The 12,500-nt window shown below is 47.0% G+C and overlaps 2 protein-coding genes across 6 annotated transcripts in view; both read right to left on the reverse strand.

Annotated features, from left to right (window-relative positions):
• The window catches only part of LOC135091399 (fasciculation and elongation protein zeta-2-like), a 72,466-nt gene that overhangs the window by 14,914 nt on the left and 45,052 nt on the right, over positions 1-12,500 (reverse strand). For 2 of the 4 annotated variants that reach the window (XM_063989021.1, XM_063989019.1), the window contains exons 1-2: positions 10,470-11,029; positions 890-998 (exon numbers count right to left, since the gene is read on the reverse strand). In XM_063989021.1, the coding sequence (XP_063845091.1) occupies positions 890-998; positions 10,470-11,029 (669 nt within the window). Of the gene's footprint in view, positions 1-889; positions 999-10,469; positions 11,030-12,500 lie in introns of those variants that run through there. The other 2 variants (XM_063989023.1, XM_063989022.1) reach the window with 1 other exon arrangement.
• The window catches only part of LOC135091398 (uncharacterized), a 21,077-nt gene continuing 19,611 nt past the window's right edge, over positions 11,035-12,500 (reverse strand). For both annotated transcript variants that reach the window (XM_063989018.1, XM_063989017.1), the window contains exon 2: positions 11,035-12,500. This exon is cut by the window's right edge and continues 193 nt beyond it. In XM_063989018.1, the coding sequence (XP_063845088.1) occupies positions 11,035-12,500 (1,466 nt within the window).

Below are 12,500 nucleotides of genomic sequence, written 5' to 3' on the forward strand. Positions count from 1 at the left end.
TCAATAAATGCTTCAAGTGTTTCAAATGTTTAAACTATCACTGGAATCACGAGGACCCTTGAAAATCGTAAATAACTTCATCTAGTGTCTATTAAGGAAGAGAATACCTGTTGAACTACCATTACAACCACGAAAAATCTAAATAACCTTCACTAGAGCCTTTCAAATCCGCAGAACCCTTGCCAAGCTACCACTGGGGTCATGAACACGCCCTTGAGAACCCCAAACAACTTCCCCTGGCGCCTGACAACAGCAATCAATAAGACTCTGGAACGTTTAAGAATACGCAGCTTAAAATAGAGACTGGTGAATCCTACACTTGACTTGAATATCTGTGTTTGTTTTGCCTCGATAGTGAACGGTGGGCTAATGCAGCATATCGCTCATTGCCTTCACTCCCTGCTGTCACTGTCTCCCCCCTGCCTGATACAGCGCAGCGCCTTAATGCACAAGCTGTTAAATATACGCTATCATGTACAGTACGTGAAAAATAAAAAGCCAAGTTTCCTTCTAATACACACACATGTTCATGACTAAGGAAAAAAACAATGGGCGTACTTGATAATATGAGTCACAATACACATTCAAAGGGTTAAATAAATGCCCATCTACATTTAGGACTGAATGAAAGAAAAAAATATATATAAAAAACTAGGTCTAAAAAAAAATCTATTTATATCCATTCAATTCCACGGGGCATTTGAAAAAAAAAAGTTGGCAATTAGGACACAGACAAGACAAACACAGCCAAATAAAAGAAAAATAAAGAAAAAAAAAACAAACCAAAAATCAAATACAAAACTTCCCAACATCATAAAGCTAAAAAAAAATATATGAGCATAACTGAGAAGAATTGAGACAGGTGAGGCAGGCAGGTGTGTGTGTGTACCTTCATCTCATTAAGGTTGAGGACAGGTAGGTACTGCTGGCGCGTGTAGGTCTTGCTCCAGTCAATGGGAAGTATATTGCCGAAGTTCCCCGTGATGGTCCACCACATCCTGAAGAAAAAGAAAGGGGAAAAGTTAGGGCAAGTGTGTGTGTGTGTGTGTGTGTGTGTGTGTGAGAATTTTGTGCTTTTTGCCAGTTTGTGCTCCTCCATGCGTGAAAGAAAATGAAGTAACTGACTGTTCTTCTTCACACGTAAAAGAAAACTAGCTAGATCACTAACTAATTATTAAGATGCTTCCTTCAGGCATTATAAAAAAAAAATCTAACTAAATGGATGAAGAAATGCATGTCAAAGTGTTTACTATCAAACTTTTCATACCCCCCCAAAAAAAATAATAAAAATAAATAAATAAAAAATAAAAGAAAAAATAAATAAAATAAAATACATAAATAAATAAAAATAAATAAATAAAAAATAGGAAATGCTAACAAACTAACTCACTAACCAACCAACCTAACTACGTAAATAGTTAATTAAATGTTAAAATGTTTACCATCAAAAAATTTCATAATACAAATTTAAAAAAAAGAATAAGTAAAGTAGGCACATTAATTAAGTGACTGACTGACTGATTGACTGACAGACAAACAAACAAACAGACAAACAAACAAACAAAATAAATGAATGTCAAAATATCTAACATCAAAATTCTCTTAAAAAATGAGTAATGAGAGAGAGAGAGAGAGAGAGAGAGAGAGAGAGAGAGAGAGAGAGAGAGAGAGAGAGAGAGAGAGAGAGAGAGAGAGAGAGAGAGAGAGAGAGAGAATTATTAACACAAACACGCCAAAAATTCACTTAACACTTTTTTCATCAGGTAAATTATCATCTCTAATTAGGAAGGGAGGCGCCCAGGTGAAGGAGGCTAATGAAGAACGGGGGAAGGGGGCAGGGGAAGGGGTTAGAAGGGTTAAAGGGAAGGGGTGGGTGATGGGGAGGCGTAATGGGGAGCAAAGGAAAAAATAGGGTTGAATAATTACAAGACCAACTCTTTTTCCCGTCTTCTGTCTCTTTTTTCCGTTTTCTTTCTTTCCTATTGTTTTCTAGTGATTTATTTATTTTTTTTTCCTTTTGTTTTCCCTTTTTTTATCTTTCGCTTTGTTCCCTTTCTTTTTATTTTTCAATTTTTCTTTCTTATTCCCCCTTTCCTTGTCTCTTTTTTCTCTTATTTCTATCGCTTTTTCTTTATTTTCCTTTTTCCTATATTTGTTATTTTTTTCCCTCTTACGTCTCTTACGTTTTCTGTTATTTTCCATTTTCTTTTTCTTATTTTTTTCCTGAAAATTGTTTTCATAATAATTTCTTATATTTTTTCTCTACGTTTTTCTTTTTATCTAACTTTCTTACGGCTACACACACACACACACACACACACTCTCTCTCTCTCTCTCTCTCTCTCTCTCTCTCTCTCTCTCTCTCTCTCTCTCTCTCTAAATGGTACACACTTACTACCTCAATTTCCTCCCACCCACTCCCATTTCCCCTCCCATCACTGTCCTCTCTTCCTTCCCTTCTTCCTTCCTTCCTTCCTTTATCACCTTCCTCTCTTCCTTCCTTCATCATCCCTGTATTACCACATTTCCTTCTTTTCCTTCTCCACCTCCTTCATCACAGTTTTCTTTCATCTTCTTTCAATTCTTCTTCTTCTTCTTCTTCTTCTTCTTTTCCTCCTCCTCCTCCTTATCCAGAGGTTACATAGATGAGTCATGCCACTTCTTCCCCTCCTCCTCCTCCTCCTCCTCCTCCTCCTCCTCCTCCTCCTCCTTCTTCTCTTCCTTCTCTTCTCTTCTCATTTCTTCCATTTCCTTTCTCCTTTGTTCTTCTCCCCTCTTCCTTCTTCTTTGTCCTTCTTATCTTTTCAATCCCCCCTCTCTCTCTCTCTCTCTCTCTCTCTCTCTCTCTCTCTCTCAGTATACGTTCTCACCAAATATTTAGCTGGCCTCAAAATTCTCTCTCTCTCTCTCTCTCTCTCTCTCTCTCTCTCTCTCTCTCTCTCTCTCTCTCTCTCTCTCTCTCTCTCTCTTTTTAAGGTATAGTCTGACATGCACATCCTAGTTTGTCCAAAAAAGGAGAGGAGAGAAGGAGAGAAGGAGGGAGAGAAGGAGAGAAGGAGGGAGAGAAGGAGAGAAGGAGGGAAAGAAGGAAAGGAGGGAAGAAAGGAAGGAAGATAGGATAGGAAGACAAGACATTTAGGTCCCCCCCTCTCTCTCTCTCTCTCTCTCTCTCTCTCTCTCTCTCTCTCTCTCTCTCTCTCTCTCTCTCTCTCTCTCTCTCTCTCTCACACACACACACAACAGTCACGAATGATAATCCTGAGTCATGTGTGTGTGTGTGTGTGTGTGTGTGTGTGTGTGTGTGTGTGTGTGTGTGTGTGTGTGTGTGTGTGTGTGTGTGTGTGTGTGTGTGTGTGTGTGTGTGTGTGCAAGAAATGTTGGTATTCCGTTGCAAAAAAAATCACTGAGGTTGGGTGACAGGAGGAGGAGGAGGAGGAGGAGGAGGAGGAGGAGGAGGAGGAGGAGGAGGAGGGATAGAGGGAGATTACATGGAAGGTCGAAGGGATGTATGTGAGAGAGAGAGAGAGAGAGAGAGAGAGAGAGAGAGAGAGAGAGAGAGAGAGAGAGAGAGAGAGAGAGAGAGAGAGAGAGAGAGAGAGAGAGAGAGAGAGAGAGAGAGAGAGAGAGAGACCTTTACCACCCAGATTCCCTCTCTAAGCTTCTCCTCCTCCTCCTCCTCCTCCTCCTCCACCTCTTCCTCTTTCTCCTCCTCCTCCTCCTCCTCCACCTCTTCCACTTGACCAGTAAATTACCCTTCTCTTCCATTTCGTCGTCTGGAGGAGGAGGAGGAGGAGGAGGAGGAGGAGGAGGAGGAGGAGGAGGAGGAGGAGGAGGAGGAGGAGGAGAAAGAGAAAGTTGTAAAAAATGGTTATCTTGTATACCGAGAGAGAGAGAGAGAGAGAGAGAGAGAGAGAGAGAGAGAGAGAGAGAGAGAGAGAGAGAGAGAGAGAGAGAGAGAGAGATTTCTTCCCTCCCTCCTTCATCACATTTTCCTCCTTCACATTCATTACTTAATTTTTCTTACTCCTCCTCCTCCTCCTCCTCCTCCTTCTCCACATTCCTTCATCCCTCGCTCTATTTTTCCCTCTCTCTCTCCCTCCTTCTCTCCCTCTCCTCCTCCCATGTTCGCCCAAAGTATATAAATAGAATAAGGGAGAGGAGGAGAGGAGGAAATAATAAAGGAGGAATAATATTTAAGGAAACTATTTCTTCTCTTCTTCCTTTTCTTCTTTTCGTTTTGTTCTCTTTTTTTGTTTGCATTCTCTTCTTGTTCTTCTTCTAATTCTTGTCCTCCTCCTCCTCCTCCTCCTCCTCTTCCTCCTCCTCTTCCTCTTTTCGTATACCAAGAAATATTGCCAAGTGTGATGTAACGAGGAGGAGGAGGAGGAGGAGGAGGAAGAGGAGGAGGAGGAGGAGGAGGAGGAGGAGGAGGAGGAGGAGGAGGAGGAGGAGGAGGAGGAGGAGGAGGAGGAGAAGAGGAAGAAGATGAAGATGAAGAAGAAGAAGAAGAAGAAGAAGAATTACAACTACTACTATTTCAACACTGCTACTACTACTACTACTACTACTACTACTACTACTACCACCACCACCACCACCACCACCACCACAACCACAACCACAACAACAAACAAGAATAATTCAATAAACAAGACGCGAGATGAGATGACGAAGAGATGAAAGGAGAAGAAAGAGAAAAGAATAAAGAGGAAGAGCAAGAAGGAAGTAAATAAACAACATTCCACAGATTTCTCTTGAACGTGACTCAGAGAGATCCTTAAGAGGAGGAGGAGGAGGAGGAGGAGGAGGAGGAGGAGGAGGAGGAGGAGGAGGAGGAAGAGGAGGAGGAGGAGAAATGTAACATAGCTCCTTTCCCCTCCTCCTCTAACACTCACTCTCCTCCTCCTCCTCCTCCTCCTCCTCCTCCTCCTCCTCCTCCTCCTCCACACGGAACAAGGGCCTCTCTGTGACCTTCCCCTCCCCCTTCTCCCTGTGACCCCACCTGACCTTTCTATGACCCATTCGAGGTCGCTAAGGCTACAAATTTTGGGTCGGGTGACATTGGGTTCGTTAGTTCGTTTGTGGGTTCGTTGGTTCGTTTGTTGGTTCGTATGTTAGGTTTGTTGGTTCATTTGTTCGTTGCTCTCTCTCTCTCTCTCTCTCTCTCTCTCTCTCTCTCTCTCTCTTACTTCTGGTAGGAATGCATCTTCTTCTTCTTCTTCTTCTTCTTCTTCTTCTTCTTCTTCTTCTTCTTCATCCTCCTTCAATTACTGTTACACTCTCTCTGCCATCGTTCTCCTCTTCCTCCTCCTCCAATTACAACTACGACTACACCTCCTCCTCCTCCTCCTCCTCCTCCTCCTCCTCCTCCTCCTCCTTCTCCTCCTCCTCCTCCTCCTCCTCTTATCCTCCCTCTCCAGTTACAACAACAACAACAACATTACTACTATCACCACCACCACCACCCACTACTACTACTACTACTACTACTACTACTACTAATCCCCCCTCCCCCTCCCCCCTCAGCTGACAGGTCACGTGGGGCGCCAGCGTTACCACGTGAAATATACTGTGCAAGGTAAGACCACGCTAGCAGTGTTGCCAACGCCGCACGTGAGGTGACAGGTAAGCAGTGTTGCCAGGAGAAAGGAAGAAACAGGTGAGGGTACACACACACACACACACACACACACACACACACACACACACACACACACACACACACACACACACACACACACACACCACTTCCGGTAAATATTTGAAGAGACAGGTAAACGTTATTGCACACCTGAGAGAGAGAGAGAGAGAGAGAGAGAGAGAGAGAGAGAGAGAGAGAGAGAGAGAGAGAGAGAGAGAGAGAGAGAGAGAGAGAGAGAGAGAAAATCACATACACACACACGGACACACACACTAACAAGAATTTAAAAGAACACATAAATAAAAAAGGAGGAAGAGAAGAGAAAGAAAGAAAGGAAAAAAAAGACATAAATAAATGAAGACAGAAAAAGGGAACAGAGAAAGGAAAATAAAAATATAAAAAAGATGACAAACAAAAAAACAAAAGATAAACAACGAGAGAGAGAGAGAGAGAGAGAGAGAGAGAGAGAGAGAGAGAGAGAGAGAGAGAGAGAGAGAGAGAGAGAGAGAGAGACCACATTCATATCATATTCCGTCACTATTATCAAACAGGAACGGACACGCGACAAGGGAAAGGGAGGAAAAGGGAGGGAAAGGGAGGAGAGAGGGAGAGAGAGGGGGAGAAGGGAGAGGGAAAAGAAGGGGAAAGAAGAGGAAGAAGAAAATGAAGGAGGAAAGGAAGGCGAAGAAGAAGAAGGAAGGGGAAAACATGGAAGGGAAGGAGAAGGAAGGAAAAGAGAACAAGGAAGAGGAGAAGGAATGGAAGAGAAGGGAAAGAAGAGGAAAGGGAAGAAGGAGAAAGAAAAAAGAGAAAAGAGGAAAGGAAGAGAAGAAAAGGGAAAAGTAATGAAGATAGGGAGAGAGAGAGAGAGAGAGAGAGAGAGAGAGAGAGAGAGAGAGAGAGAGAGAGAGAGAGAGAGAGAGAGAGAGAGAGAGAGAGAGAACAGAAGTGAAGGGAGAAATAAATGTGAAGGAAAGGAATTTGGAAGCGAGGGAGAAGGAAGGGGAAATGAGGGGGAAGGGAGAGGGGGGGAGAGGAAGGGAGGGGGGAGAGAGGGTCATACCGTGAGGATAATGAGAGGGTTGGTCATGCAAGGTCAAAAACAGAAGGCTGATGACGCAAGTGAGGTCAAGAAGAAGAAGAAGAAGAAGAAGAAGAAGAAGAAGAAGAAGAAGAAGAAGAAGAAGAAGAAGAAGAAGAAGAAGAAGAAGAAGAAGAAGAAGAAGAAGAAGAAGAAGAAGAAGAAGAAGAAGAAGAAGAAGAAGAAGAAGAAGAAGAAGAAGAAGAAGAAGAAGAAGAAGAAGAAGAAGAAGAAGAAGAAGAAGAAGAAGAAGAAGAAGAAGAAGAAGAAGAAGAAGAAGAAGAAGAAGAAGAAGAAGAAGAAGAAGAAGAAGAACAACAACAACAACAACAACAACAACAACAACAACAACTACTACTACTACTACTATCACTACTACTACTACTACTACTACTACTACTACTACTACTACTACTACTACTACTACTACTACTCGCCCACAAAAACAACAACACCCAAAACTCTCTCTCTCTCTCTCTCTCTCTCTCTCTCTCTCTCTCTCTCTCTCTCTCTCTCTCTCTCTCTCTCTCTCTCAAAATCAATAATCTCTTCAGGTAACACTCAAAAAACAAGACAGGTGTGAGTCCCTTTAATTTCGACAGGTGTGTGTGTGTGTGTGTGTGTGTGTGTGTGTGTGTGTGTGTGTGTGTGTGTGTGTGTGTGTGTGTGTGTACCCCCCACCCCCCCAAAACAAATCACCTTAACCTAACCTCACCTTTTCCCCTCTCCAATGCACCACCTGTTTTCCTCCCCTCTCCCCTCTCCCCTCTCCCCCTCTCCCTCTCTCCTTTCACTCCCCAAAAGGCAGAGTTAACCATTTTTTATTCATTGGTGAGTCAGAGCATGAGTACTGTACGTGTGTGTGTGTGTGTGTGTGTGTGTGTGTGTGTGTGTGTGTGTGTGTGTTTAATATGTCACACCTGCTGCTTATATTTATCCATTTTCTACCGTTTTTCTTACGTTTTCTTTGCCTTTTTAGGGGAATCTTAACCTTTCAATTAGGGTTACTTAAAATTTATGAGTGGGGCGGACCTACCTGTCTACCTTATTAAGTGTTTACCTGTCTAGAGAGAGAGAGAGAGAGAGAGAGAGAGAGAGAGAGAGAGAGAGAGAGAGAGAGAGAGAGAGAGAGAGAGAGAGAGAGAGAGAGAGAGAGAGAGAGAGATTGTTTGATTGGATTACAGCCCACACATTTATTCAGTCCACGAGAGAGAGAGAGAGAGAGAGAGAGAGAGAGAGAGAGAGAGAGAGAGAGAGAGAGAGAGAGAGAGAGAGAGAGAGAGAGAGAGAGAGAGAGAGAGAGAGAGAGAGAGAGAGAGAGAGAGAGAGAGAGAGAGAGAGAGAGAGAGAGAGAGAGAGAGAGAGAGAGAGAGAGAGAGAGACAGGCCACACACACTCACTTTTCCAAACTGGGTGTCTTGCCCTTAAACTGTCAGAGAGAGAGAGAGAGAGAGAGAGAGAGAGAGAGAGAGAGAGAGAGAGAGAGAGAGAGAGAGAGAGAGAGAGAGAGAGAGAGAATGTCTACCTGGCGTCGTCTAATCAAGCGGTGATCTGACAGGTGTGTATTTACCTTACTTTTCTTACCTGTATCTTGCCTTGCCCTGCTCTGCCTTCCCTTACCCTGTCCTGCCTTCCCTTACCCTTCCCTTGTTTTATCTTACCCTGCTTAATCTTACAACAACAACAACAACAACAACAACAACATACCTTAACCTTACTTTCATACCTTAACACACTTTCTTCCTTCCTTCACCTTCCGTGTTTTAATTACCTTATCTACCTTTACCTGTGCGTTACCTTCACTTGTCTTGCTTTAATAACTCAAGTCTTACCTAACTCAATCTAACTTAATCTAACTTACCAAAACTAACGAGCTAACGTAACCTAACCTAACCTTACGTAACCTTACCTAATTAAAACATACCTAACTTAATTAAAACATACATAACTTAATTAAACCATGCATACCTTATAGAGAGAGAGAGAGAGAGAGAGAGAGAGAGAGAGAGAGAGAGAGAGAGAGAGAGAGAGAGAGAGAGAGATTAGAGCAAGGACTTTTTAATCGCTACATGTAAAACCTTTCGACTGCTCTCTCTCTCTCTCTCTCTCTCTCTCTCTCTCTCTCTCTCTCTCTCTCTCTCTCTCTCTCTCTTCCCCCCATCCAATCACTTCCTCCACCCCATTTACTCGCAAACTTTACCCCTTCACCCCATCACCCTTCACCCCCCTCTCTGACATTCCCTTACCCTTTCCTCCCTCTCTTTTAAATGACCCTTATTTTTCTCCCCTGCCTTTCTCTCTCTCTCTCTCTCTCTCTCTCTCTCTCTCTCTCTCTCTCTCTCTCTCTCTCTCTCTCTCTCTTTTTTTCTCTTTATTTTCCTTTGAATTTCTTCTTCTTTTATCTAATCTTTTTCTTTTTTAGTTTATTTGTTTTCTTTGTGTTTATTTTTCTTGTACTTCTTGGGGGTCGAGTCTCTCTCTCTCTCTCTCTCTCTCTCTCTCTCTCTCTCTCTCTCTCTCTCTCTCTCTCTCTCTCTCTCTCTCTTCCACATCTGAGTTATTATTATTATTTCCTTTATTATAAATGCAGAATCTCTCTCTCTCTCTCTCTCTCTCTCTCTCTCTCTCTCTCTCTCTCTCTCTCTCTCTCTCTCTCTCTAACTGCATTCTGCGGAGGTAGGGGAGAAGGGGAGGGTGGGGTAGTTTATTGGAGGGAGGAGAGGGGGAGAGAGAAGCTATTTCATCTCCCTCCTCTCCCCCTTCCCCCTCCCTTTCCTTTCCTCCCCTACCCTTTCCCCCTTCCCCTTCACCCCCTGGAGAGAACAAAGCTATACAGCACCTGGAGGTAAAAGGGACAGGATGCTTGTGTGTGTGTGTGTGTGTGTGTGTGTGTGTGTGTGTGTGTGTGTGTGTGTGTGTGTGTGTGTGTGTGTGTGTGTGTGTGTGTGATTTGTGAGGATTCAAGGACGGACACAACCCACATCCTGCACACACACACACACACACACACACACACACACACACACACACACACACACACACACACACACACATTAAAAAGTTTCAAGTGGTATTGCCTGTTTTTCATCCACACACAGAAAACGGATTTAATGGAGTTTTGTCTCTCTCTCTCTCTCTCTCTCTCTCTCTCTCTCTCTCTCTCTCTCTCTCTCTCTCTCTCTGTCTGTCTGTCTGTCTGTCTGTCTTTTACTTTCATTTTCCTTCTTGATTTTCCTCTTATTTTCTCTTCTTTTGTAAGTTTAAATGTTTATTCTTTTGTTTGTTTTTTTCATTCATTTATACTGTAACCTTTCTCCTGTTTTTCTTTGTATTTACTTTATTTTTACTTTTTTCCCTCCTTATTTTCCTCTCATTTTCTCTTCTTTCGTTAGTTTAAATGTTTTTTTTTTTTTTGCTATCCATTTATCTATATTTTAACCCTCTTTTCTCTGTTTGTTTATTTTTTATTTATCTTTTCTCACTTTATTTTCCTCACTCTCTTTCCTTTCGTATGTTCAAATGTTCCTTCTTTTAATATTTGTTCATTTATCTTCTAAACTTTTTAAATTTTTCGCTACATCTATTTGAGTATAATTTTCTTATTTATCCTTATTAAATAGAATACCTTTCATTAAATATGTATAGATGTATTGAAAATGTGTGTGTGTGTGTGTGTGTGTGTGTGTGTGTGTGTGTGTGTGTGTGTGTGTGTGTGTGTGTGTGTGTGTGTGTGTGTGTGTGACCCACCTGGCGTGATCAGCGTCCAGAAGCTCCTGAATCTCCGTGGGCAGGTGAGGGAGCGGAGCCCCCTCTGTCCCCTCGTGGCAGGAGCAGTAGCAAAGCCTCTCCTCCTCCTCCTCCTCCTCCTCCTCCTCCTCCTCCTCCTCCTCTTTTCCTTCTCTTATTTCCTCCTCCTCCTGTTCTTCGTCACTGTCTCTTTCTCCGTGTCTTTCTGCCTGTTCACTCTCATCATCTCTGCTATGTTCTTCCGTCTCGGCATCCTGCTCCTCGGGTTTCTTCTGCTCCTCCTCCTCCACCAGCTCCTCCTCGCTCCTCGTGGCGGGTGGAGGGCGACACTTGCACGTGCACAGGATGTTCTTCTTGATCCACTCCTCGTCCACCACCACTTGCACGCCTGCGGCCGCGTCTTGTTGAGCCTCTCCATTCACGGGCGTCTCCACCAGCACCGCCCCTGCTCCACCCGCATCCCCTTCAGGGGTGTGCAGGGGCATGGCAGGGACGCCCGCTCCCTCTTCCCACTGAGTGGGCAACCACTGTGCCTGGGGGGTGTGCTGCAACAACCACATGGGATTCACCTCCACTTCCAGGGGGGCGGCGTGGCGTGTGAATAGCGCGGGGGGCCTGGGCGCGGCGCCCCCTCCGCTCTGTAATGGTCGAGGCGGCTCTGCGTGGCGCTGTACACCTCCGCCAAGAAGTTACGCCCACGATTCACCAGCAGCGTGAGGCGCCGCTTCACGCCCGCCCCCGCCCCTGCCACGGCCCCCGCCACGGCCCCCGCGTGGGCGTGTAGCTGGGCGGAGGTCGCCCGAGCATGAACGGGCGAGACGTTGACTACAGCGGGCGGGGCGGCCACCATGGCTGGCTGGGACACCAGCGGCGTGGGCGGAGTGTGGTGGGAGGGGGAGGCCTGGACGGGGGGACTGGGGTCTGGCTGGGCCGGGGGGTGCGGGCCAGCAGGGGGCTGGTGGTCCTCGTGGGCCTCTGGGAGGGTCGTGGCGGGCTGTGGCTGGGGCTCAGGGTCGCGGCAGGGGAGTGGGGCGGGGTCTGGGGGCGCGGCGTCCCCCCTGGAGGTGTTCCTGATGACCAGTGTGCTGTTGTCGTAGCTCACCAGTCTGGTCCTCACCCGCACGCGGTAAAACTCCTCCTCCTCCTCCGCCGCCGCCTCGCACACGTCCTTGTCCGCGTCCACGCCCCCGCCCCGCGACGCCTCCCCCACCCGTGCCCGCACGCCCCGCAGCACGGCCTCCCTGCTGGGCGCGGGCGCAGCCTGTAGCCCCACGGGCCGTGAACACGTCTGGGGCGGCGGCTGGGCTTTGGCCTCCTGGCGGCTCTCCGGCCCAGACGTGGGCGTGGGCGGGGCCTGGCCAGGCTGGGAGGCGGGAGAGGGGAGAGGAGAAGGCGAGGGGCCGGTCTGAACAGCGGCAGGGGGGAATGGCTGCGGGGAGGGGGGAGGGTAGCTAAGAGGCGTGACGTTCGGGGCGGAAGCCACAGGCGAGGCAGGTGCAGGCGAGGGTTTGGGTGTCGCAGGTGTGGGTGATGCAGGTGCAGGTGTGGACGGGGCAGGTGTGGGCGTGGGCGGCGGGGAGTCCCTCTGATCCTTGTCGGGCGTCTCGGGCTGGCTGTCCTGCCGCTGCTTGGCCTCGCCACAGTCCTCCTCCTTGTCGCCCTGCTTGGCGCGTGCATGGGCCCGCCGGGCGTGGGCGTCACCCACCACCGCCTTGCGGGTGGCCTGTGGATGGGGCCGCCTGTTGGAGTCCAGGCGGCGGGGGGCAGGGGCGGCGTGGGCGGCGCCGCCCGCTGCCTTCATCGCCGAGCTGGAGGTGGGGCGTAGGAAGGACTTTGGGCTGGCCTCCACCCGCCCCTTGCCGCCCCCACGAGGCCCCGCCCGACCTCCGGGGCTGGCCACGCCCTCCGTGGGCGCGCCCTTAACCGGCGTGGAGTGGGCAGGCTGCTTCCTGGGGGCGTGGGTGGCGTGGGTGGCCAGGCGCTGCTTGAGCAGCTCGTGGTTGTGGCGGTCGTGGCTCAGCTTGGCGTGCA

The sequence above is a fragment of the Scylla paramamosain genome, chromosome 37, assembly GCF_035594125.1.
Source record: "Scylla paramamosain isolate STU-SP2022 chromosome 37, ASM3559412v1, whole genome shotgun sequence".
Classification (NCBI taxonomy): Eukaryota; Metazoa; Arthropoda; class Malacostraca; order Decapoda; family Portunidae; genus Scylla; species Scylla paramamosain.